General features: G+C 43.1%; 1 protein-coding gene across 7 annotated transcripts; it reads left to right on the top strand.

The window, feature by feature from the left end:
- The first annotated feature begins 692 nt into the window (after positions 1 to 692).
- On the top strand, positions 693 to 26675 carry GMPR (guanosine monophosphate reductase). 7 transcript variants are annotated; one of them, XR_014010600.1, is made up of 10 exons: positions 1407 to 2460; positions 7161 to 7280; positions 7739 to 7822; positions 9808 to 9981; positions 10973 to 11054; positions 13227 to 13333; positions 17942 to 17984; positions 20023 to 20182; positions 21313 to 22464; positions 22597 to 25127. XR_014010600.1 is itself a non-coding variant. In XM_081204209.1 (9 exons), the coding sequence occupies exons 2-9, from the start codon at positions 7170 to 7172 to the stop codon at positions 21488 to 21490; spliced, it is 939 nt and encodes a 312-aa protein (XP_081060335.1). In that variant the 5' UTR covers positions 693 to 713; positions 7161 to 7169; the 3' UTR covers positions 21491 to 26675. The 7 variants fall into 7 exon arrangements, 6 of the variants coding, with proteins under 6 accessions (XP_081060335.1, XP_081060332.1, XP_081060331.1 ...); XM_081204209.1 differs by lacking the exon at positions 1407 to 2460 and adding an exon at positions 693 to 713 and having other exon boundaries at positions 21313 to 26675; XM_081204206.1 differs by lacking the exon at positions 1407 to 2460 and adding an exon at positions 1202 to 1327 and having other exon boundaries at positions 21313 to 26675.
- The last annotated feature ends 396 nt before the right edge of the window (positions 26676 to 27071 follow it).

The raw sequence follows: 27071 nt of genomic DNA, 5'->3' as shown, positions 1-27071 counted from the left end.
CTCAGCTTGCATTAACTAGCCACACACACACAGCCTCCCCCCCTCGCCACAAGATTGCCAGTCACCCACCATTTTAGTCAACCAGCTCCTTTCTTTCCCCCCAATAAGTCAATCGAAGGAGCCTCCAAAACAAATTCAAAAGCCCCCCTCCCACGAGATCTCCTTTCCTTTTCCCCCACCATGTGCCCCCACTCCAGACAGACCTTTTCGCCGGCAAGGGTGAGTGGGCCGTTGATGACGTATCCATCCGATTCCGATCCGAGCACTCAGCACAGGTATGTTCAACTTCTGAGCCCCTCTGAGCCAAAGGCAGAAAGCCCAGGCAGCAGCCAAACAAAGCCTCAAGGAAAACCACCGTCACCTCTCCACTGGGAAGCGCTGAGCAAAGGCGAGTCCCCAGGGAACGCAGCCGATTTGATCAGCACAAGGCATGCAAGCTCCACCCCCCAGTCGTTCTTAGACTTCTTATTGGGTGAGCAACACAGCCAAGCAACACAGTTGGAGCTTCCCTCCTCCCTGGCCAGCAAGGAGGGAGGGAGAGGAGCAGCTTCCTTTGAAATTTTAGGGACATCATTTAAGGGACATCTATCAATAAGGGACAGCAGCGGGACATGGTGCTAGAATAAGGGACTGTCCCTTCAAAAAAGGGACACTTTGACAGCTATGGCCAGATAATTTCTTGGGGCCCAAGTTGCTGGAACTCTTAGCTTTAGGTAAGCCAGGCTTTTCAGTGACATAAACCTTGGTATGTAATTAATATGGCAAAATGTTATTAATCATATTCCACATACTACAGAAGTAGGTGTGAGCTCCCAAATGTGCAAAATAACCAGGGAAAATAATCTGTGTTTCTGCATTCTTGTCAGGGCGATGGTAGTGGCTAGAACTCAGGTTCCCATTCACACCATACAGTTAAAGCACTATGATATCATTTTGATCAGTCATAAGAGCTGTTTGTTAAGGGTGCTGGGAGTTGGAATGTCAATTCTGAGTGGTTTTTCTGGGGGGTATCCGCATACCCCTAAACATTTTGTGAATCTAAGTTTGGCCTCATTGAGGGGCAGCATTTAAATATGAGCAGGAAAATGAGAGTACCCCTAAACATTTGTTTTTTTTAGAAAAATGGGTTTAACAATCAATCCCTCTTTACAGCAACTCAAGAGTTGCAGCTCTGTTAAGTGCAACAGGGGCCTCCTGACAACGCTCAGCATCTATAATGAACTACAGCTCCCAGAATTCCTTGGGGGAAGCCATGAGTGCTAAAAGTGCTATCATAGTGTTTCTAAGTGAATGTGGCCTCAATAACCCTCACAGCCCACGAAGCTTGGTGAATGGTGACAGAGTCAGTGTCTTAAGTCAGTGTAACGTTCCTCACGTGCACAATTGATAATACTGGGGTGGGGAAAACTAGTGTGCCTGTGGTTTTGCCTGCAACTGTGGTCTATTTAATGAATGAGAGAGAGAGAGAGAGGGACGCTGTTTCATAACTGACTGGCAGAGCAGCAAATGAAGAAAGCTGGAATTAGGGTGAGGGATCCCCCCAAGGAGCTAACACACAAGAAACTGGAGCAGGCTGAGGGTGGGGAAAAGAGAAAGGGAGGACGAAGCACAAGTGCGTAAACGCAGAAGATTTGGGGAGGGTCACATGGCCGCGCGCTGTTTCCTCTGCCCTTGGGTTGCCCTTAATTCTCCTCCTCCTCCAATTTGGAGCTGCGTTCGCCCACTTCGCTTCTGCCCCGGTGCCTGATTCCCTCGCCTAAAAGGTCCCTTCTCCCCCGGCCCCGGCCTTATCGATCACGTTAATGGTGCTGCTGCTGCAAGCTGCAGCTGCCGGCGCCTGGAAGTGCTGCAGCGTCTCCGGCTCGCCTCCCCTGGAGCTGCATTGCTGTAGCAGCGCGCAGGCACCCACAGAGTCACGGAGCAGCCGGCGAGCCGAGGGGGGAAAGGAGCCGGGCGGCGAGGCCACCTGACCTGCCCCGCGCCGCCTGTGCACATTCCAAAAGCAGCCCGTTCCTAATAAAGAAGCGATGGGGATCCGGCACCGTCTCGCGCGCCTTCGGCTCTCCCTATAAATACTCGCCCTGCAAAGAAAACAAGCTTCGGTTGCTTCTGTCCTGCCCGCCCCAGACTCGGGCTGACCGGCAAAAAACCCAAAGCAAACCTAACCAAAACAAAACAAAACAAACAGAAAGAGAGAGAGAGAGAGCCGTCGCCGCCGCCGCCGCCGCCGCGGGAGGAAAGAGAAGCCGAAGCAACTGCAGCCCGAGAGCCTGAGGCGAGGAGCGCCCCTCCTGCACCCGAGCTGAACCGGCGAGATGCCCCGAGTAGATGCCGATCTCAAACTGGACTTTAAAGATGTCTTGGTTAGACCTAAGCGAAGCAGCCTCAAAAGCAGAGCAGAGGTGGGGGCCTTTCCAAACGAGCATGCTTTTTTCCCTTAATACTTCGCATCTAACTCCGGTAGATAACCTCTTTTTCTCTTGGTTTTTGCATTTCCCAAGTTAACGGGTTAATGAGCTCTATCTGTCTGCTTCTCTCCCGCCTCTTGTCTTTCCCGCTGCGGCCCCGAATAAAGCAATCCAGACCCCCCCCCCATTTGTTACCTCACGGGTGAGGTTAGGTGGACTCTCGCGTACTAAGATAAAATCACACGGCAGGCAGCACCCCCCCCCTTCTCTTTTGCAGGAGCTTTTGCCTCCTTGCAAGGAAAGAGCCCTTGCAAACGTGAAACGTGAGCTCCTCGCTTCCCCCTAAGAACTGCTTGTGCTGTCCTGATCTGCCTAAAACGGTTTTAATTATTGTTGTTGTTGTTCCTGCTGCTGCTGTTACTTTGCAAGAAAATACAGTGGATGGAAGAAGGTGACCTAGAGTTGGGTAGAACTGTGCTCGGAATTGTTTTGCAGAGAGGCGCGGAGAAACTGCCGGCGTGACACATCATTTGCTGGCTAATGGGTGAGCGGGAGGGGGGCCCCCGGTGACTCAAATTACAAGCCATGCATCGCAAGCCTCCAGTTTCCAGGGAAAGTAATATCAGGGAGAAGCTGTGTTGTGAGGACAAGGCAGGTCAGGACACACATACACAACGGAGGGGAAGGCAAATACTTTTGTGTTTTTGTAAATTGACAGCCAAATTAAAAAAGCTTCCATTTTTATTTTTTGAAACTAGCTTGAACTTTTAGCTGTAGCTGTGTGTGTATGTGGTTGCAAAGCATCAGTTTATGGGATGTTCAACATCTAAAGCAGATTTAATTAACTTTTAAATATAAATTGACATTTAAGATCCCATATTAAATAAGACTTTGAAAAGGGTGTGGGTGGGTGGAGGGAGGGGAAGAATAGCTACATCCATGAAGAATAGGTCTGCAACATAGATCTTGCCATGGTGGCTAAATGGAACTTCCATGCTCACAGAAGGAGTGTGCCACTGAATGCCAGTTCCTGGGGGGCAACAGCTAGAGAAGGCTGTTGTGCGCCTGCCTTGTTTAGTTGCCCAGTTTGGGTAGCAGGATGCTAGGCTTGATGATGTGCATTTGGTCTGATCCAACAGGTTTCTTAATGCACATGCATACAGTGGTACCTTGGGTTACATACGCTTCAGGTTACATACACTTCAGGTTACAGACTCCGCTAACCCAGAAATAGTACCTCGGGTTAAGAACTTTGCTTCAGGACGAGAACAGAAATTGTGCTCCGGCGGCGTGGAGGCAGCAGGAGGCCCCATTACCTAAAGTGGTTCTTCAGGTTAAGAACAGACCTCCGGAACGAATTAAGTACTTAACCCGAGGTACCACTGTACTCAGGTTTTCTTCTGGGGGTGGGTGGGTGGGAATAGCTTGGTCAGCTGTCAATAAAAGCAGCAATCTTCTTCTTCCTTGTGTTATTAAAATCCCTGAAATCTAGTTTGTGGTTGGATAATTCACACCATCATATTGGAACGAATGCTTTGTGACTGCAGGCTGTGTAGAGACATCTGTTCTCTGACCAGCAACCATTGCTACTGGTAAAGGCATTTTCAAAAAAATACTGCAGGCATTATATCTCTGTAACCAGAATAGTGTTGTAGGAAATCCCTCTGGAATGTGGAGTTGCATATCTGTTGACCCAATAGGCTTACCATGACCTACATGGTTTGATCTACCTATTTACTTGGAACAACATTCCAAAGATAAGTGGCACTTTTGTGTTGCCTATTCTATGGGGTACTGTAAGGACTAAATAAAAGTACCCAGTTGTTTTTTAAATGAGAAAAATAGCTTTAATTTAAAACCAACTTTTTGTAGCTATCATTAACATAGATTTCAATGGAAGAAAGTTTAGGCTGCTTTAAGATATACATGCCATCAGGTGTTTTGCATCTACACCCAAAGTGTTATATGTAATGTTTCCAGCTGCGTATATCATACAAGTAAACGAGCCAACAGCATTTTCCTGCAAAATAAGGCCACATGCTTGTTTATTTTGGTGTAATGGGTAGAGCGGTTATTGCATCCAAGTAAGAATTCAGTCTGTACGTATTTACTTTAGAATAAGGCTTCAATCCAACCCCTATTTAGGCCCTATTTCATTTAGGATTTTCTTCAGAGTAAACATGGTTAGGATTGTGCTGACTTACTTAGAGCAGATTCTCTGAAATAATTGGTGTAGGTTAGTCATGACTTACAAGTCCATTGATTTTAATGGGTCTACTCAGTATGACTTAGTTGGCTACCAATCTATGGGTTGTAATTGTGTATAGAATTGGGTAGCATGTTTGTTTAGGATTGACTTCTGTTTTGCTTGCCACATTCCGTTCTGAAACAAAGGAGAATATTCTAAATTAAGGGATATTTGGCTGCCTAGTTTGACCCTACTGCTTATGGTAACATGCAAGTTGCTTTCTTAAACAATTTCACAATGGTAGAAGGTAGAGAAAATGTGGGAATTTAGCCACAGAAGTTATGGGTAATTAGAGTAACTCTGAATATGCTGCTTCTCTCTCAGGAAAATGAACACTAGCTATTTGTACAATTCATAGGAGATTCTTCATGGTCCACAAGCTAGCTCTCAGATGTATGGGATAAGAGTGGGGAAGGCAGGTGTGATCCTGCTCTTAGATCAGGCATCCCCAAACTCGGCCCTCCAGATGTTTTGGGACTACAATTCCCATCATCCCTGACGATGGTCCTGTTAGCTAGCAATGATGGGAGTTGTAGTCTTAGTTGTTGAGTTGAGGATATTAAAAGGGGAGAATGCTACAAAGCAGTGACCAAAGAACTTGTATATATATGTGCGTAACAAATATTTTAAACCTTTTCAACTCTTCCATTTATATTTGGTTGGCTATTGGATTAATTCTAGGTATCGCTTTACTCATGAGTTAAGAGGGAGGCAGACATTATGTCCCCCTCTGTGACTTCTGTTTTCTTTTAATTCCTGACTTGAAAAGATGAGCCTAGGTTGCTGCCAACAAAAAATCAGGGAGGTTGGGGAGACATTGGATACAGGTCCTGCTTGTAATGAATGAGGTCCAGCATTATACAATTACCTATTAATTATTTATTTGGGAGATGCGTAGTCTGCTTATCAATACACTGCTTTTCAAGGTAGAGAACAGCAGTTAACAGAAAATATAATAGTGTTTTCACATCATCTTGGCTAATAGGCCGAGAAGCGATAACAATAAAACCACCCCAGAACTGAGGCAGAGAAACAAAACCATTAGGCATATTAAACAGCAAAAGCCCATTTAAAAAGACAAACCTATAAAGGTTGTTTAAAAGAGGCAATGTCTTGTATGGAAGAGGCAGCTGATTCTATAATCTGTGGACCACCAGGCTAACTGATGATTAAACTGAGCTGGATTTTACTAAGTACATATGGAAAAGATGCTCTCTCAAGTTACCTGGTGGGTGGAATATAAAGTGGGATAAAAGTAAAAATTGAATTTATCCTGATAGTAAACTGGCAACCAGTGTAGCTCACATAAAATTAGTATTGCTTCCTGCATCTAACCCCTGTAATCGAACGTGGCTGTTGTATTGTGAGTTTGAAAGCACGTCAAAGTGCAAGTAAATAAATAGGTACCACTCTGGTGGGAAGGTAAACAGCGTTTCCGTGCGCTGTTATGGTTCGCCAGAAGCGGCTTAGTCATGCTGGCCACATGACCCGGAAGCTGTACGCCGGCTCCCTTGGCCAGTAAAGCGAGATGAGCGCCGCAACCCCAGAGTCGGTCACGACTGGTCCTAACGGTCAGGGGTCCCTTTACCTTTACCACAACTTGTGAACAGGCTTGAAGTGCGGCTCTCTGTATTGCAGTTTGGATGGAAGGTTATTAGGACATGCAGTATGAGGGTCAAACCATTCTCTTTCATGAATAAGGGTAAGCTATTGAAAAGGCCAAGGCAGATAAAATGCATTCCTGGCCAGTTTAAGCATCCAGAAGGAGACCTTGATTCCAAAGCACTCCCATACAGCAAACAGTCCTAACTGGGGAATGCGAACCCTTTGGTAGCATTTGCTAAGACCCGTTGGTGTCTGTGTGTTGATGGTAGAGCTATGCATTAAAGGCCTTCGTTCAGCCCATTTGTGGGCAGGGAAATTGGGGGGCCGTTTCACCAAATTTCTATAGAGTGAAAAGAAATATTGCAACAATTATTGGGGATGGAGCTTACCATTAGTGGTGGTAGTAGCACAGCTTTTTTCCTTTTTTCCTAAAGTTTTGTTGTTGTTGCTACTTTTCGTGCTCCGTAATGACATTGGGCTGGTGATTCCAGCACATTTTGTGTTGGAGTGCCAAGTCTCATTTTTTTAAAAAATGGTGAAGAATATTTGGTGAAAACTCTTCAAAGTGGGCATTTCCAACTCAGCTCTAAGTGACTTAGAATTTCAGCTCCTTAACTTACTTTAGACCAGCCAACAGCTTAAATGAGATGTAGTAGAAAACTAGAAAAAAGGAAAATTATTTGAACATCTTGAGGACATGTTCCTTATTGGATTAGCATTAAATCTGGGATTGGCTTACTTAGAAATACAATTTTGCATTTCCTTCCTTTTATGTTTACAATCTTAGGCCTCAATTCTACATTTAGTGAATCCCCCCCCCCCCACTGAATAGCATATAAAAGCTGTATTTCTTTGCTGGTACAAAAGACTGATTAAAATATGCATTTATTTTTTTACAGGTGGATCTTATGCGTACTTTCACATTCCGTAATTCTAAGCAAACCTATACTGGGATCCCCATTATAGTAGCAAATATGGACACCGTAGGCACTTTTGAAATGGCACAGGTTATGACTAAAGTAAGTGCTTTTTAATTCTCCTTTTTAAAACGGAAAGAAAAATAAAACCCTGAAGTGTGTTACCTGAGCTGGTCCATTGTTTCCAAAACATACAAAAAACACATTTGAAGCAAAATAATTTTAGATTCCAGTTTTCTTTTGACTTGCCTGTGTTGCAAACAGGGAAAGTAGGAGCAAAGTCAAGTACTTCTAAATACCTGTTAAATCATGGATATGACAACAGTGTCTCATACTGAATGTAAACAAATTGTGAAAAAGACTACAAATTGAAAGTGGAGACACTATATGTACTTTTCTTTATTTGCTTGTTTTGTTACACAAGAAAATCTTTAGTAAAAACTAATTTAAATTAAAAAAAATAAGATCCCATAACATATTCTTGCTTTGTAGCCATGTAGTCTTTTTGTGTGCGTTGCTGCCTGAGATTGTAGGGTAATACCTGGTTTCTTTTTTTCTAGTATGCAATGTTCACTGCAATTCACAAGCATTACTCTCTGGAACAGTGGGAGCTGTTTGCAAGCAATCATCCAGAATGCCTAGAGGTATATTTTCATACTATTAATTATTAAGTGCATTTACTGCTTTCTAAACTTGGGAGTTTGGGGAAAAACTGCACACATACAAAATGGAAAAAGAAGAAAACAACATGTATTGGTTGCAAGAAATGGTTTTGTAAGGGGAGCAACGTCGTTCTTTAAATAATTGTGCTAAGTGGTTTATTCAGCATTCCTATGGGGAATATAATATATATAATAGAACCATTCGAAAGAAAGCTTAGCTGTAGCAAATGTTCATAGAAGTTAGGGGGAAAGTGTGTTAACAAAACTTTCTCCAGTAAACTAAGAATGTATGCATGGGCGTAGCCAGGATTTGTGTTGAGGAGGGGGCAGGACTTTTGTTAGGGGGGCAGGACCAACATGCTTGGTCAGTTAGTTAAGTATTTATATTGTTTTACTTGATGGGGGGACAACTGCCCCCATGCCCCCCTTGCCTACGCCCATGAATGAGCATCTTTCTTTGAATAACATTACAGCAAGGGGGAACAGTTATGAGATTTTTAATAGAATGTTGGCAGTGAAATTGAAATGGATGAAATAGGTATGGTTGCATTTCAACAAAATTAGACTGGAGCCAAGGAACATAATTCTGTAAATTCAAACCAAGACTGGCAAACATATATTCGATGCAGCAATTTTAATCAGCCCAAATGTCATTATGATAGATTATGAAATTCTTTCTGAAACAGCATGCACTTTGAGAATTAGGGCCCAGGCAATAAGATAGAAAACAGATAACAGTGAGAAAGAAAGATCACCTGAAAACTTTGGTAATACTTGTGATAAAATACTGGGGTGGGGGGTGGGGAGAATGGGATGTTCTGGGACATTTTTTTCAAAGCAGGAGTGAAGATACCATTTGCCAGGGCACCAGCATCACTGAAGTGAATGAGGTGATAATGAAGTTTTCAAGTTTGTGTCAGATTAGCATAGAGTAAGTTAGAGAGTGAGGAAAATAATCCAAGCAGAAATACAAGATATGTATTTCATTTTATTTGATGGCACTAGCCTAGTGAAGCTGCCTTATACTGAGACAGGCTGTTGTTCTATCTAGCTCAGTATTGTCTACCGTGAATGGTTCCACTCTTGTTTTACTTCAAGTTGTTTTTTCCAGTGAGTAGGAAATTCAATTCCAAGTTCAGTTTTGTGTGATGGTGTGTTGAGGAAATAAGAGGGCTTAGATCCTGTTGATCCATAGCTTCACCATCATATCCCAACACACCCTTGAAATGCCCAGTTTCCCCCAGTGCTGACAAATGAATATTTGTGGCAGGACTCCTTCTGAAGTCTTCTGCTCCAGTGGTATGAATGCCATCCTACTGGTGGCCTCCCTCTGTCGTGGCAGAGCACCTGCTACCAGTGGCTCCATAGCTAGCCTTTGGCTGCCGTTTGGGTTCCTATGATACCCATCTTTAAACTGTGGCTTAATATCCTGGCTTCTTGGTATGCCGTTAACTGTAGTTCGCACATAATGTGAAGCTATGGCTAACTTATGAGCCAAATCCTGGCTTGTTTTGGAATGACAGAAGTGGCTAGAAAATATGCTTGTTTGCTGCAGAGGGAATATTAAAAACAGCTTGAAAAGAAAACTAAAACAAAACAGTGTACAGTATTCAAGACAATGTTGTAAAGGACCAGGGGAGTGGGAGATGAACTAAGAAAGAGTTTGGATATGGGACAGAAGCTCCAGAGGAATTAATATCATGCATAGGCTAGCAGACTGCATAACTAGGAATGGAAGATTTTGATTAATTCTCAGACCACAGTTCCAAGCCCCAGACACAAATTCCAACTTCTCTTTCACTGCACTCGGTCTTCAGATTTGGCCAAATCTCTTCCCCCAGCCTGGAGGTATACGCTAATATTTTATGGTCCCTGTTGGCTTCCTCTCTCAAATAGATGCACAGAAAATGCTCTTGACCTCGTTTCAATAAAAGCGGCTGATGATCCCTCCCTCCCTCTCTTTCCAGCATGTAGCTGTGAGCTCAGGCAGTGGCATGTCCGACTTTGAGAAGATGACCAGAATCATAGAGGCCATTCCCCTTATCAAGTACATTTGCCTGGATGTGGCCAATGGTTATTCAGAATACTTTGTGGAGTTCGTGAAAGCCGTCCGCATCAGATTCCCCAAGCACACAATCATGGTAGGTATGATGAGGAAAGTGGAGAGATGGATGGGTTTAATTCGGTGAGATGTTTTGTTGATTCAAATAAGCGTGTTTCATGGAGGATGGCCTGGTGAAGAAGAGGACAGGGTACCTGCATCTCTAATAGTTGCATAGAAGAAGGAATTTCAGCAGGTGTAGCTTGTCACCTGGCCACTCCAGTTTCAGGCTATGCAACTACTGCAGTCCCACTATTTCCACAGAATTGAATTCTTTATGCATCCTTCTATTAAATATCACTATTGCTGTCATTCCCATTCCCAAATGGGTTCCCAAGATTAGAGTGCAGTAGCTATGATCCAGCAATGTGACTTGGAGAAAAGGGGCTGTAGCTGGAGTGTTAGAGCAGATGATCTGCATGAGGAAGCTCCCAGGTTCAATATCCAGTACAGACAGTACTAGGCTTGATGGACCAAGGATCTGGCTTCCTAGGCTGTTCAGCCGTGTTCCTTTTCAGCTCACGCCCCCTGTTCAACTGCAGAGCATTGTTAAACTCAAGGGATTTTTGAAAGCTGCTTCTTGGCAAGAGGATTTGGCGATGGGGGAATGCTACGTCAAACTACAAAGTTTATGCATAGTTATGGATGATGTGTTGAAGGTTGCCTAGAGTGGAATTGCAGCATAGTGCTAAGGTATTTCTGCTTGTGAAATGGAACATTCTCCCTTTCCCTTCTCCCCATGTGCCTCCTAAAACTGTTATAGGTGTCCCCCTCCCCCATTGTCCTCAAGGAGCAAAATGTCTTTGGTTGATCCAGGGCATAAGTTGGCACAAATATCCTATTACAGTAATCACACCCCCACACACTTTAAATTAGTATAGTTGTTTGAGAAATAAACTCAATTTCTTCATATAAACAAAACTGTATATGGAATTATTGAATAACAACACTAATAACAATAATCCCGTTAACTCAAGCATTTATTCAGTGTTTCTTTCAGCTTTGGATTGATGTTCTTGCCTGTGTTTCAGGCAGGTAATGTGGTGACTGGAGAGATGGTGGAAGAACTTATTCTATCCGGAGCAGACATTATCAAAGTTGGAATTGGACCAGGTAAGCTGATTGGCAGTGCACAGTGAGAGAGCAGTTTTATATTTATGTGCTTGGGACACTTGTTTCTGCATTCATGTTGGGTATATTTATTCTCTGAGGATTTATTTATTTCCTATAATAATCCTGTGGACCTGGGTAACCATGACTCACCATGATGCTGGTATAGTCTAATCTTACATTCCATAACCGAGTGCTCCTTTTTCCATTCGGATATGGGGTTCAGAGCAAAAATGATGATGCTACAGAGAGTTTGGGTTGAGGAGATTGTGTTCCCCCTGCTAAGTTGCCTTGATTGTCTCCTGCCAGAAGTCAGTGATTTGCCGAATAGCGCTTGGCAGATTGCATCTTCTGAGCCTTAGATCTCCATATGTGAAATGGGACCAGTAGTATCCTGTTTTGCTGGGTCACTATAGGATGAATAAAACAAGGATTGCCATGTACTTTAAACACTAAAACTGCTATAGGAATGAGTGAATGAGAATAAATAAATCACCACCAGTGATTTATTTATTCTCATGTGCCCAGTGATCAAGCTTTGCTATAGTGTTTCAATGCCATGAAATAAATTGCCCATCTTTCAAAATTAAAAACACCTTCAACCAGAGGTTTTCAACCTTTTTGATTCCACGCCTCCCTTGGCCAACTACATTCTGGGCTCAGGAGCCCAGTTATGTCACCCCTTGCATAAAGAGCGGGCAGCCTCTCACCCTTTTTCAAACAATCTCCTTTGTGGAGTGTTCTCTCAGCCTCCTCTTCTTTTTCCTTGGGAGTCCTCTGGGCAGTTGCTGCTGCTGCCCCTGGTCTTTGAGCTGCCCCCGCCCCAAAGAGAGGTGCCTCCTCACACTGCCTCACAGGGGCCTAGGACTTGTCTGACCATTCCCAACAGCAAGGTCGGGTGGACTGGCTGGCTTGGCTCCCTCGCATGCTTGCTTGCAAGCTCTGAGGGTTGCTCCAGCTCCTGGTAACCACAACTCCTGGCCAGCCCCAGAGGCACCATTCAGCTGCTGCAACAAAGAGCCCTGCAAGCCTTTGGGAGGCAGAGACATGAGAGGGCATCAGAGGAGGGAGGAAAGGAAAGAGGAACACAGGCCAGTGTTGCCTGTGGCACTCCTGACCATCCTTCAAGGCACACCAGGGTGCCATGGCACACTGGTTGAAAACCACTGGCTTAAGCTGTACAAGTGAGCCATTTTATGGAAATGGTAGCTCATCTACCCAGACCTCTTCATCCACGTAACTTGGAGGGGAAGCCTCTTTCCTGCTGTCCTGTCATTTTTAGGCAGAAATCAGTAGGCTCATCTTACTGTTTCACTTTAGGTTGAAAGCCTGTGGTGAGCTAGAGTGACCCCAGTGCCCGTTTTCCTGCCTGAAAAAGTCTTTAGAAACCTTACTTCCTGACATCAATGTAAGCCAAGCATAGTTTGAGCTGATGTAGGCTTAACGCTTCCAATTTATTAACCATACATCAGGAGGAGGCTGCATCTTGGCCTGCCCCCCCCCCCCCGCATATCAATTTCCCTACCCTTCCATTGCCAGCTTTTACAAAAATCATGCGTTCTAATGGCACTTCCAGGATTAGCTATCACTGGTTTCAGATGCTGATTAAGAGGGAACTCTGGTTAGCGTTAACCACCGGTATTGCTGATGCAATGCTTAACTGTAGTAAAAGCTTGCAGAGGAAGGGCAGAGGGATTTTGTACAGAAGAGGGAAGGGGATGTGCAACATTGTGACCTCCTGTTCATTTCTTAAACATGGCTGAGACGTTGGGGGGGGGGGGAGGGAATGCAAAGCATTTGGCAGGGTTCCCCGTTATATTTGGGTTAGTAACCTGTTAAAATGTAGGCTAGATGATGCCACGGTCAGGCGGATTAGCAGCTGGTTGGCAAACTGTACATAAAGAGTGGTAATCAGTGGTTCCTCATAAAACCGGAGGAAGGTTTCAAGGGCCTTTTGAATTCTATTGGGCACCTTCTGTGGAGTCAGGTGCTTCTCCTGCAAGTAAAAATTTCGTGTGCCAGTTGAAAAGGAAAGAACCTTGCAGCTGGGTGGGCTGTCATTATGGCAGAGCTGCTCCCACAGGGTGCTCCCAAACAGGTGTTTTCACCTGCCCTAATCTACAAGATACCATAGCTTTGGTTTCATCTTTCCATCTGTTTGTTTTCAATGTCTAGGATCTGTGTGCACCACTCGGATAAAAACTGGCGTGGGTTATCCACAGCTGAGCGCAGTGATTGAATGTGCAGATTCTGCTCATGGACTGAAGGGGCATATAATATCCGTAAGTATGATCTGCAGGAAATGCCATAAATAAGGCAGGGTTATAGAATGAAATCCCAACAAGATGTTAAGGAAACCCTTTCCGCAGTCATCTCTGACCTCTTGAGCTCAGGGGTTTCAAAGGCATGAGTTAGAAACTCTGGCTCCTAACTTCCAACTGCTCAGAAGTAGACCTTTGAGTCATGGCTTTGTGTCCAGTAGTTCACCCCCGTTTTGTGAACTGACTCCTTAGGTAGCAAAATACTCTGTGAAAGTGCATATCTAATTTATACTTCCCAAGAGGGATGTGTAGCAGCTTGGTAAGGAAAAAGAGCCTTAGTCAAAAATAGTGATATGAGGTTGAGGTGCATGAAGTTGACGTTCAAGGTTTTGATGAGTTCCAGTTTCACAAGGAAGTGAAACATCTCTATTTTCTAAGGAGCACCCATGTTCTAAGTTGGCCAGCCACCCACGGAGGCAGCGCATCCAGTTTTGCCACTGGAGGTGAAATGGGATGTGCCCTCCCACTCCACCCTGCCTCTGCCTCTGTATCACCTGCCTCTGCCAGCACCACTGCTGCACCACCCGCTCTGCTGCTGTGCCACCCAGCCGGTGAAGTTGTATTGGCTCTGATTCCCTCTGAGATCTCATGAGATTTGGGCGAGATCTCACCGGAAATGGCACCAATGCTGGCGCTGCTTCTCCAGCAGAGCAGTTGAGGCACCTGCAGAAGCTCTGCCTTCTGTCACCTGAGGTGGCTGCTTCATTCCGCGTCATGGCTGGCCCTGGCCACAATTTGAATTTCATATGGAAAGAATGCTGTTTAACAAACACAGCACATTACACATTTTAAATAAGTTTTTCAGCCTTCTGTGAGATGTCTTTAGGAAGAACACCAATTTATACCTAGGTCTCCCAAAGGCCTTTTCCCCTCGGTTATCTGGTGTTTGCACAAGATGAAGCTCTGGTGGTGTTTGGTTTCTTCCTGAAGTTATTTGTGCCTGTTAATGTGTGTGTGATTGAAATAAGACTAAACAACAACTGTCTCCTCTTAATTTTCTGCCCCTTTGAAGCAGACACAACTGAATCTCCTATTTCATAAACCCTGCTGGTTTTCAGGACACTATTTGCTTGACAACAAAAAATATTATTTTTAACAAGTTCCTCTTTCCTCACCTGAGCTAGTTTTCCATGTCAGTTCATATCTTTGCAGATAAATAATATAAGGGACTTCATACCCTTTTAAAATGCCAGATAAGGAGCCAAATCTTTTATGTATCTCTCAGAACTGTAATGATTGTCTCAAAAGAAGAATTGTTAACTCTATAGTTGCTTTTGTTGTAAGTGGTTGGACTCTGATGACTGCTTGGGGCATTCAGATCCCCTAACAGCCCACTGGTAGAATGCATGATCAATCCCTGGCATTTCTAGTTAAAAGAATCCGGTTGGAGATCATGGGAAACTAAGAGACCAGTCAGCTTTGGCTAGTCAACAGTTGAGAATACTAAGCTAGTCAGGCAGATAATCTGGCCTAGTATAAGGCAGCTTCTTGACGTATGAGAGATATTTTCTTCTGTTACTGACTGTAATTTTTGCATCTCGTTGCTATTCAACTCCCACTTCATATTTTCTGTGTGTGCATGTGTGTCTGTATGCATTGTTACAAAAATCATGTTCCACCCCCACTCTCTGCAAGATTCCCGAGGGTTCCAGGCATTCACCCAGGGTCTGTGTTGTTTTGGAGAATAGAGACATGGCGGAGACTGTTATAGCTTTAAGAAATATGATTTATTCACTTAGTTACACCTTTGGCGTGCGTGGAGGGAGTCCAGTTCTTACAGCATGGTCATTTCAAGAGGGTCTTGTCCCCTCAGTGGTGCAGCCCTGGAGTCCAAGGCATCTCTCCCAGCCAGCCTTCGCAAGATAGATCCCAGTCTTTCTTTTCCCTCTCTTCTTCCCAGCACACCATGCTCAAAACTCTCCTGTCGCTTCGAACCCGCACCCCACCACTGTGGCAAGTTGGCCACCTCTCTTCCCAGGCCCAGGCTCTCTGATGGGCTATCAACTCATTTCGTCATGTTAATGCCTCTATCTCAGGTGAGGCCCTGGCTTGGGAAGGAATCTTAGCCTGTACTTTTCCACTGGCCTCCAATCTTCCCCTCAATACAGATAATCAAAATTCTACCATTTATTAATTTCTAGCATTTAGGAGGATCCCCTAAATCTATAACAGTATATATTTCTGAATGAAGTAGGCTTTAGTTCTTGAAATATTTCACATGCCATAGGGCTCTTTGTGCCGCAGCAGACTAAGCCAGTTACCCTCTGAAAATGTTCTTCTGTGATGATCTGTTATTTGGTCGAAACCTGTAGCAAAAAGCCAGAGTGATGATGGAAAAGCTACCCGCTTAGTTCTTACTTGGTTTCCTCCTATGGCAGCTTAGCAAAGAACCAAGCAGTCAGCCATCATACTTTGTAGTGAGCCCCAGCTACTTAGGCTGAAAGGACAAATTGCTGGAGACGCGTGACCTGCTGTGGAAAAGAGGCAACCTCAGGGTCCCTGTATCTTCTAGTAACATGTCTTAGAGCAAAATATGTTCATGTCATTGTACTCTAGTATTCACCATCTCTGCTCCACTTTCAGTGTTCGAAACTCCCATTGTTCTAGGCGCATTTTGTAACAGGGAATTTCATGAGGGCGAGCATTTTCTGAGCTCTGGGCACAGTACTGAGCCTAAGATTTCAGATTAAAACTGCAGAGTGGAAGGAAAGGAGGACCTTTTTCTGCCTCCCCACTCCCAGCTACTCTCTGAAGACTGGAGAAGAGACCCTCTTAAGAATATTAGCGGGGTGGGCAGGGGAAGGACTAGACCATGTGAAAAATGAACATAGTATTTTGCTGCAAGTTCATTCATTTTCATCTTTGTATTCTTGTTATAAAAAATCGCGCCTAGACATTCCATTGTTGCACCCATAATCTAAGTTTAAAGTGCCACTTAGCTCCTAGCTTTCATATCTGTTTCTGACACTGTCCACTTTACAAGAAAAAGGAAACCTGAGGTGTAATGGTGTCGTATTACACGTTTTGCTTTACTATATATTATTAGGGAGTGAGGAACTGCTGCAAGGATGTTGGAGTAATGGCTAGGCTGGCTTTAGTTTAGAAAATGTGAGAGCCTATTCCTACATGTCTTTGAGGCCTACTAAAATCAACATGAGGCAACTGTGTCAGTTTGGGAGACTGAATATATTTTGAAGTGCCCTCTTGTGGCAAGAGCCAGTATTTATCATGCCAGACAGGAGTCCCAGCCAGCATTGCTTTGGAATAGGGTACATTCAAACAACCTGCCCTTCCAGCTGAAATCAATTTGATAACCATTTTGTGGAGGTTCCACAGTATCCAAAAGTAGCAAAGCCGGCTTCAGGGCTGGGGAATATTATAGAACCAAGAGATCCAAAGAGTTTAACTTCTGGCTCAGAAGTTGGAATTGACTCTGCATTCTGTTGATGGGTCACATTTAGTGGTCTAGTTTGGTCACCACATTTTAAAGGATAGGGAAAATGAGTATTTAGAGGATTTGGTAGAATGCTTATCTGCTTCTTGTATGTGTCTGCATTAGTATTCAGATCACTGTCAGATATTGGTTAGATGATAGACTACGTTAAGAGCAGTGTCCCCTGCCATCACATCTCCGGACTGAGTATATATTCCTGCATTTTTCCTCCCTACAGTTGAAGAAATGAGAATTTCATGAAGGCTTTAGTTCTATGAATGTTGAATAAACTGAATAAAATCAACCTGCAATGGGACAGTAAAATTGTGCCTCCTCCCTCCCATGTAGTTTCTTTAACAAATATGCAACTACCTATGAGGAGGCAAATTAACCCATGTCTGAAAAGCAAAGTATTCCATCCCTCCCTATTTGAGGGTTAAGTATCACATATTATGCATGTAGCAGCCTATGGATGGATGGATTAGCCGAGCAATTTGCCCAAGGAGATCTGTGCTCAATATGGGACGTTTTCTTGGTCCCCTCCTCCAATAGCCCTCTCTGATGAAAAAAAAACCCAAAACCATTTATGTCTGAACATAGTGGCCTAAGCCACATCTTCTGGTAAATCATGGTTTATGGCTTAGTGTGAATGGGCAGTTTGCTAAGGCCACAACTGCCCAATCACTCCCAATTCACTTCTCTGGGGTGAGTGGAAGCAGCAAAGCCTTGGATGCCATGTCTGAATCTGGAATTGTGGTATCCGTCCCCAAAGAAACATTGATCCTAAAGTCAAAATCTGTTCTTTGCTTTCTGATCATACTTAATTCAGGAGAAACAAACCATCGTCCTTCTAATATGGCTTGTTACTCCCACTTGTGCCAGAGGAAAAGTGAGGTGCCTGCCACAAAACCCTGCTCATTCATGGTGAGCCACAACAGGAGTGGGAGACCTTTTTGGCCTGGCTGGGCCAAATCTTTATCTCCCTGTTCCCATGGGCCAGCTTAGACAGGTGCGGGGTCATTTCATTCCAAACAGTTATCTATTGATATTGAACCGTTTGGGGTATCGTTGGATACAACTATTGGGCTACAACAAATGCAAACTTCGACACTGACTTCTCTCTCTCTTTTATGTAGGATGGAGGATGCAGCTGTCCAGGAGATGTTGCCAAAGCTTTTGGTGAGTATTGTTTGCTGCTTGAGAAATGTGAAGAGCATTAGGACCTACTGTCTTTCTGATTAAATATCTCACCTCCCATTTATCTTCCACATAAATCGGAGGAAGCAGATTGCAAACTACTTCACAGACGGAAACTGGCCTAGTTCACACGTACTAATCTAAACCATGGCTTAGCTCAGAAGTGGGAAACTGCATCTGGCTAGTGAGCTGGGTCTAGAACTGCCCCCACCCTTGTAGGCTAGAGCTGCCCACCTGTCAATCATCTGGCTTCATGTGACACCAGGTGATCACACGTCAAAGGAAAAATCAGGAGTGCATTCAGAAGTGTGCAGTCATGAGTGTGCTCTTCTATTCTAATTAAAGCTGGGACTGCGAGTTCTTCCTTTGCAGCCACAAGCCACAGCTGCAAAAAAGGAATATTGCTTTCCTGGCCAAAAATGGGGAAGGTGGCAGATTAGCTTTGCTGGTGCGTTTCCACCATCCTGCTTTCCCCACCACCTTGCCCCTCCATGTAAGCAGCAGTGACTCAGCTGTCAGGTCAGGCAAGCGCCGCTGCTCCACCAAGCCACCTGCTGTTGGTTGACACAGGATACAAGCTACATGCAGTTACATGATCTTTGTGGAGGTGGGATAATGATGCTCACTTCTGAATCTGTTGAATGTGTGCCACCAAAGTGCTGATTCTGCACCCTGCTTTCTGGCTGCAGTCCTAACCCGCCTTATTTGGGAGTAAGCCTTAGTGAAATTCAATAGGACTTCTGAATACACATTGTTCGGTATTGCACTGTTAGGGTTTATCGACAGCTCTTGTCCCACTGCTTTTCCCTGGGGAAAACTGCTTTTTAGTGCTCAATTGGAGCAAATGGCAATTTGGGTTTTCCCTGGATTAACGTTTCCTCCGATTTAGAGCTAAAGAGCTTTTCCCTGGGAAAGGTGTATGACAAGGGGGAAACCACCCAGACCCATGCTTTCTAGGCATGGGACAAGAGGAAATGAGGATGAGCCCGCAGTTTGGTTAAAATCCACCCATACCAGAATAATTCAATTTGGTGCTTCCCCCATGTTGACACCACCCATTTCCTTAAAGCTATAGCTAAGGCTATTCCAACTTCTCACTACATTTTAAGGAGGCAGGGGCAACACCTTGCCACTAGAAAAAATGGCTTTATTTCAGTAGGAACCTTTCCTGGAATTGGGCAAGCAAGAAACTACTTCAAGCGGTTCCACTGTTTTACTTTCTTAAGCTTTGTTTTCCCAAAACATAATTACTGGCTACAGTAATCATCATCATCATCATCATCATCCTCCAATAACAGAGTTTGCCCTTGAAGAGGTCTAACTGCAGAAAATGGGGAGAAATGCTAGAGGTTGGGATGATAGCTGTCTTTCATTGGCAGAAGGATTCTAGTTGAACATGAACCTTTATGCCTTTATGATGGTGGCATGGAAGTTATTTCCAAATGGTGAGGCAACCACATTTAGCTGCTGAGGTGGGAAGTTTTACTAGACCCTTATTTGGGCCAAGGAACACAGGATTCTCGTTTCTTCTGATCACGTTCTTATGTACATGCAGATACATGCCAGCAACATTTCATTAGTCTGGATAGCTCAGTTGGTAGAATGCTGCTGATAATGCCAAGGCTGCAGGTTCAATCCCCATATGGGACAGCTGCATATTCTTGCATTGCAGGGGGGTTGGACTAGATGATCCTCAGGGTCCCTTCCAACTCTCCAATTCTGTGATTCTCTGCTCCTGGTTCTCAAAGTGTGAAGAAGGCCTTCCTTAGGAAGCAGTTGGGTAGAAAACATATATGAGCATTTCTGAACCAATTTCCATATGCCCTCCAACGTGTAATCCAAGTCCTACTTTTTTTAAAAGATAAAATTCCCATGGATGACTAGGTTTCTCTTATTGATACATCCTGGCCAGATAGGAATCACATTTCAGCTATTGATACATCCTGGCCAGATAGGAATCACATTTTAGCTTTCTTTGCTGCACACTCAACTCTTAATACCCTCCTTCTTTCTATCACAGGAGCTGGTGCTGATTTTGTGATGCTCGGGGGCATGTTTGCAGGACATGACCAATGTGCTGGAGAGATTATTGAAAAAAATGGCAAGAAGGTGAAGCTCTTCTATGGAATGAGCTCTGACACAGCCATGAAGAAGCATGTGGGAGGTGTTGCAGAATACAGGTACCAGCTGCACTCAGAATTTTGGCACAGAATTAAGTTCCACTCTTCCAGCTCCCTCATTTTTGGATGTTGTCCCTGGCAGCAAATAGCGGGGATCTAAGTGCAACCTGTTATTACCAGCAGGCGCCATGGCTGTATCCCTAACTCTCTAGTACAAGGGCAATGAATCCTCGCTGAGCAATCAGTCTGGAATTCAGACCAGTGTCTTGTAAATTGAGGCAGCCTGATTATATGGAATGGCCAATCCAATGCAAGAGAAATGAATGCTTAAGCCTAATGGGTTTAGTTGTGCCTTTGTGTGGTATTGTGGCATCTGGCTTCTAGTTTATTACAGAATGGATTTATTTTTTTCTCTAGCAACACACACCACACCCTGTGCAAAGCACAACTGTCGGACAAGAACTATACACCCAGTTCTGTTTACTAAATGGCAATAATTTAAATCAGTATTCAGGAGATAGCATCCCCTGGTTTCTTTTGGATGTAATAGGGATCTCAGGGTGCAATAACATGTTTGGGCCATCAGTAAGCTGTGTATTTCCTTTCAAAGCTTGTCTTTCAAACAAGTGAAAGAGCCCTTGTCAGCTAGTCATATATAATTTTGCCTCCGTTTCAGATTAGTGTTTCATATTAACTATACTGAAGATGCATAATCTTTTCCCCCACCTGACTGGAAGAAAGTACCTCAAGAGAGGCCATGATATGCTCCAGTAAATGTGATTTTCTCATCCTGGAGCTGTCAATGAGATTGGATCAGCTAATAAGCATGTTATGAAGGTTTTCATAAGCATAAAAAACTCTGTACAGACTTAAAATTACTTTTTGACAGCATTTTTAGAAAATTGCATTATCAGTTTTAATTTTGTCTCCTCTCCCCACCCCGTTACACAACAACCACCAGCACAACACATTGCTAGGGTTGCCTTACCAATCTAATCTTATTTGGGCGGTGGGTCTTGTACAAGCAAAAATAACTGTTATGTGTTTGGAGGCAGCTTGTGCTGTTGAAAGGCCCACATCCAGTGCATGTCAAGGACAGCACTTTTAAAAAAATTGCTAGAGAAATTTGATTTTTGTTCATTGAAAAGAATGCCTCCTACTAGTGCAAATCAATCTGCTTTTACCTTCAGAGCGTCCGAGGGCAAAACGGTGGAGGTGCCTTACAGAGGGGACGTGGAGGATACCATTCGTGACATCCTGGGCGGCCTACGCTCTACCTGCACCTACGTGGGAGCTGCCAAACTCAAAGAGCTTAGTCGAAGGACAACTTTCATTCGGGTAACTCAGCAGCACAGCACAGCTTATTAGCCAAAGAGGAAAAAGCTGTGGGGCTGTAAAACGTGCTGTCTGTTCTCCCCCTCTTCCATTTTTTGGGGGGCAAGATGGTTTCTTGCTGGCATACTTCAAGCTAGAAGAGGAAGAAGGTTGATTGCCCCCCGCCCCCCAAAAAAGTTTGTTGTAGTGGTGGGGTTAAGCCTAAGGAGGTCAAGCCATACACTTCAGCTATGTCCATGATGATTTATTCTTTGTTCAAAATACAGTAGCACTCTATTTTATAGCCTTGTCTATTTAAATGAGAAATCTATAGTTTGATCTAGTCAGATCTTCATTCTGTTGGAACAGTTGTTACCAATATGAGCAAACCCACCCAAGCTTTATACAGTCAACTGACCAGTTTCTTCTGCTCCTTTAACATGGTGCAGAAGTCAGAAAAGCCAGGAGAGTAACTGTGAAAACTAGAAGGTGCTCATTGCCAGAGTGTGGCCCCAGCATGCCAACCTTCGGCCAACACCTCTAGAACTAAAAATAAATAAAATAAAATGCTGCTTTATTTTCTCTGTGACATTAAGTACTTGATTTTTAATGCGCGCTGATAAATTCATGTTCTTAAAATTGTTGATTAAATAGTTATATTAATTTTATTGCAATGCTTTGCTGGCAGAGACATTCAAACAAAGGAAATGGACATGTCTTTTATATTCATGTAGGATATTTCCAAGATAATGGTGGTTGCTATATTTCTCAAGATTCCTTTGGTTAAGGACAGAGGACAAACATCGGCTTCATATATATATATTTGGTTCCTACTGTTCAGGGCCTGATTAAGCCACCTCATTCCATTTATCAAAGATCAAGTGTTTCCAGACACTACAGAATACTTGCGGGAAGTTGTAAGTGGAGTTCTGTAGTTTTAGGCACCAGTCAGGACCATAGATCTTCAGCTCCACAGCTCCTCATAACCAAGGCCTTTCAGATAAGGGGCAGTGTGGTTATGACCTTCAGTCTGGAACTTCATTTGTCAAAATGTCTATCATCACTGGTTGTTTGGGTCGGCAGGGCCAGAAATGTGGAAACTTATCTAAATGCAATAGGGGTTTCATTATCAGAAATGCTATGAATCCGAATAAACCTAGTCAAGTGACTGCAGGTTCACTGGCTAAGGTTTGTTTGTTTTTTGTCATGCAGGCCTTCTGCTGCTGTGACTTCCTTTTCCTCCAGTATAAGTGATGGCTGCCTGCCTCTAACATTAAAGTGCTGGGCAGTGAAATTACCAAGTCCCAGGGTGCATCTGCTTCTCTTTCTTACATGAATGTGAACGATTGCATTCATAGACAAAAGGATTACCTGTTATGACACTAGTGTTAGGCTGAGGGCAAAACCTGCCTTCCCTCCTGCATTTGACGGGGAGCTCAGAGGCGCTTAACTGCTTCTGTCTCAGAGTTTTTGTAATCCACTTCCTCCCTTGGAGTCATTAGCAGCCTTCCTTTGAAAAGCCAGTTTAAGCTGGGGTGGGTAGAAATGTAGGAGTATGCCAATGAAGAAATGTAATCTACTCATCATTTGCTGATTATTTTACTTGCATAGATGATCTAATAAGTAAAGAGACAAGCGAGCATACAAATGTACACACTAATTTTTGAACTGGAACAGCGTCTTAAAACCACAGCAGAAAAAGATAGCAGCCTAATTCGCTAGCAGGTTTGAATTTTCTAGGATATTGAGAGCTACAGCATCACATCTCTGTTGTACTTTTAAAGTACTCATTCCCATCCTGGAAGACACTGCAACCAACTATATTGAAGGTGTGTGGTCTAATTATATATTACATTTTAGGAACTTGCACTGGATTTTTAAAAAATGTCTCTTCATTCTCTCCAGTATTTCTTTATCTTCTAATCTTGAGACTTTAAGGTGCAGATAAATGATCCTTTAGCAGTTGAGACAGAAAATTTCATATTACAACAGGTCCTTCCCTGTCAGCCCTATGAACTTGGCTGCTGTCAAGTCTTTGATATAATAACTGGAGTAACGAAATTGACAGCTTGTACATGTGTGCTGCACGGAACTTGACAGTGGATATGCATAGTTGCTGGGCATTCACAACTACAACATTTCCAAAGCTGAACACATGCAAGTGATCTGAAAGCACAGTGGAAGTTATTTTTTAAAGGAATGGTTTTTAAACATCAAAACTGAAATCTTGAACCCACACTTACTGAAAAGTAAGTTCCACTGAGTACAGTGGGGCTTGCCTGTGAGTAGTCATTCACTGATTGTGTTTTGAAGAATAAATTTTCTCCTTTGGGTTGATTTAAATATAAAACAGGAATATGATTCTTAAAAACATACATTCTCTATTTGAAACAAACTATTCCTAACATCCCCCCTAGAACAGAATCACCTTTCCCATTGCATGGCAAAGCTTTGCAACACTTGATATGTTTGGATTTGGTTATGTCCCCACCATCATTCTAAAAGTGTTAAAAGTCTGCAGAATGGAAATTTAGGTACGCCTGCTCCCACCCTCAAATTGGCTGGACATCTCTCATGACCTTGCAATGCAATGGTATTTTAAAACCAACGTACCTGCTTAAGACACTTCTGGTTTCACATGAAAGAGAAGCAACAAGAGCAGCTGAAATGACCCGCTTAAAAAAATTATTTAAACCTAATTGAATAGCATGTGGTGAGATTGTACTAGATGCCTGAGCAAGCAGAGAATGGATGCCTTACAAATAATGCATACATATCTGTTAGAAATGTGCAGATACTTTTAAAATCAATGTAGAATATTGCACAGACAGGAAAAGCCACACCAGGGAGGCCAGTTCTTACATTATTACAGTGGTGTGGGAAGCAATTGCCTTAAGACACTCTGCCCTATCACTCATCATAACCTAAGAAAGGGAGAAGTTTCTGCTAGTAGTAATCTTTGGCCTTCCCAAATGTTGAAGACTCTACCTCCCATCATCCCTGGCCACCGCCATTGTTAACTAGGGTTGAGGCCCAATATCTGGAGAAGGTTTTTAATCCCTGTTTAGCAAGCAGCAGCCTAGACCCCACCTGAGGATATATTATTGCAGTATTATGTGGAAGGGTCCCCTTACCTTGTGAGCAGACCCCTAGGGAAGTTAACTGTGTCTTGCCTTCCTTCTTGGCATGGCAGCTGCAGATCCAAACTGCACAGAAGGGTCTTGCCGGAAGTCATACTTGAAGCTCTGTGCTCTGCCAGTGACCCTACTGCTATAAACATCCTAAAGGAAATTGAACCATACAGCCCAACAATATCTGCACTCCCCTCCCCTTACCTCCATTCTTCCTTGATTTTAGGAAAGCAAGTCCTCAAGGTACATGCAATTTGGATGCAGCCACTGAAATCACACACAACTGGATAAAATGTCAAAGTATCATATTCTTAAGGATGCATGAATACAAAGATAATTAATGGAACAGAATGAGCTCTAAATGAATTCAGAATGCGCAATCATACTATGCATGCATTATATGACTAAAGTTCCAGTTTTTGAATTTGGGTGTGTGGCAGGGGACTGGACAATAGAATTGAACTGTGATTTATATAAAACAGAATGGCAATAATATGCAATATGCATCACTTCTGTGTATATTTTATTATGGGAAAAAATAAATATGTTTTATTATTCTATTTTTTTAAAAAACCCTCGTCACAAAGATGAACCTCAGAGTAAACTTTCATATGGACAAACTGCTATTTAAAAAATGAAACAAACTGACTCCCACCTCTTAATTCATACACAACAAAGAACACTTATTTGCAATTGGCACTGTTATTTTTATTAGTACGAGTATACTGAAACAATAAACTTGTACTGGTATACAGACAATTTCTTTAAAACAATTTTGTTCAAATTTTGAATCAAACATTGTTTTATTATAATAATGAAATAATTTCTACCTAGAAAACCTGCAAGCACCATCAAAGAAAGGGACCATAAAATTCAATAAACAGACGCGAGTGTATCCTACAAATAGACACACCACGATTAGAAAATAGAATATGAATTCTTCCATTTTTTATATTTGTTTTAAAAAAGCTAGTGCAAGTACAATATTTTACACTGGAATTACAGAGAGTATGCACGCATATGGAAAAAGGTTCTCTTGTCACAATAAAAGCTCTTACCTATGTCTGTATGCACTTAAATTTTTTCTCCTCTTTTCTATAAGGTGCAAAACATTATTCCCTCCCCATTTCTCCTTTGTACTGGCCATTGCAGCCCAATATGACCTCAGCATAAAGCTATGATACCCCTTTTCCTATGCCAACACTAGGCAGGACATTGAAAGTGTATTTTTCAGTCATTTGAATAAGGGAAAGAAGCCAGTATGAACCACCTACTGACTTTGCGATGCTGCTTTCCTCAATAACTTGCTGGATGCTTATAATGTTGACAAGACTGCTACCAAATTGAAAGTAAGGGCCTCAAAGTTCCCTATTTAGATGCATCAGAAAGACAAGTATTTAGTGATGTTACATATATTTTTTTAAAGGTATTTTTAGTATTAGCTGTTGGGAGTAACCAAAGATAAGCTTCGTATCCTAATAGAATAATTTGAGAGGCAACAGTTCTGGAATACAATAGAAAACATGAGAACTCCAACCAGCTAAGTAAGTGCAGATATTTATTGCCCAGAAACAACATTTTGAGGCCTTTCAAGTACTTAAGGACTGCCTTCTGGGGTTAAACTTAAATAGACACAGAAGAGTTTGCAAGTAAATCTAAACTATCAATCTACTTCTCAAGTATGTAAGCCAAATTTACATCCAGATCAATCAATCAGAAGGTTTTATCTTCTGCCAGCTACACAGCCTTAAAATGTTCAACATGTATCAGAACTGTTATCACTTCTCTGGGCAATGAATATCTGTACCGATTTTGTTCCTCCTTTGGCTTCAGGTTGGTGGAGCTTTATTGGCAGCCATTTTGAAATGCAATTGCCCTCTCTATGGAGATAGCAATCTCAAGAGGAATTGCACATATATACACTGAAAGGCTTCTAATTTTCAGAGCACTCTCTTGGTGGCCAGCTCTTCTGCTGGTATAAGTTGGTCTCCCTCTACTAGTTTTATAACTCAATAAAATCAACACATTTGAAGGATGATTGCAGCCCCAAAATTTCTTATGCTAAGCATTCAGGGGCTGTACAACAGTTCACTAGCCGCCACCCCGCCACCCCCTTGAAAGTGGCAAGTGCCTATGATCTGGACCTCTATAGCGTCACTTGTCACAGACCTCAGTGAAGGTGACTTGCAGTATTATACAGCAGTTCCAGCACCAGTGAGTTAAGTCCTATTGCAGACGACACCTCCAATGGCTGCCTATTGTATGGCTGAGGAAAAAGTGAACAAGAGCTTCAATCAAGCAAAAGGAAAATGAACAAACAAAAGCAACCTTGGGTGAAGCCTCTGATTCATTCTCAGTGGAAGACTCAAGTCCTTTCCGAGCACAATGAGAAAAACCACAGATTTTGCAATCCCCATTGTAGAAGCACCCCTTGACCAAATGCACTTCATTTTATTGTGTGAGAGGCCATCTTTCTGCACCTGAAGGGGCCATTTGAATATATA

The sequence above is a fragment of the Podarcis bocagei genome (genome assembly GCF_964188305.1).
Source record: "Podarcis bocagei genome assembly, chromosome: 8".
Taxonomy (NCBI): Eukaryota; Metazoa; Chordata; class Lepidosauria; order Squamata; family Lacertidae; genus Podarcis; species Podarcis bocagei.
Note: the sequence above shows the minus strand (reverse complement) of the source record. Positions and strands in the feature narration are given on the sequence as shown.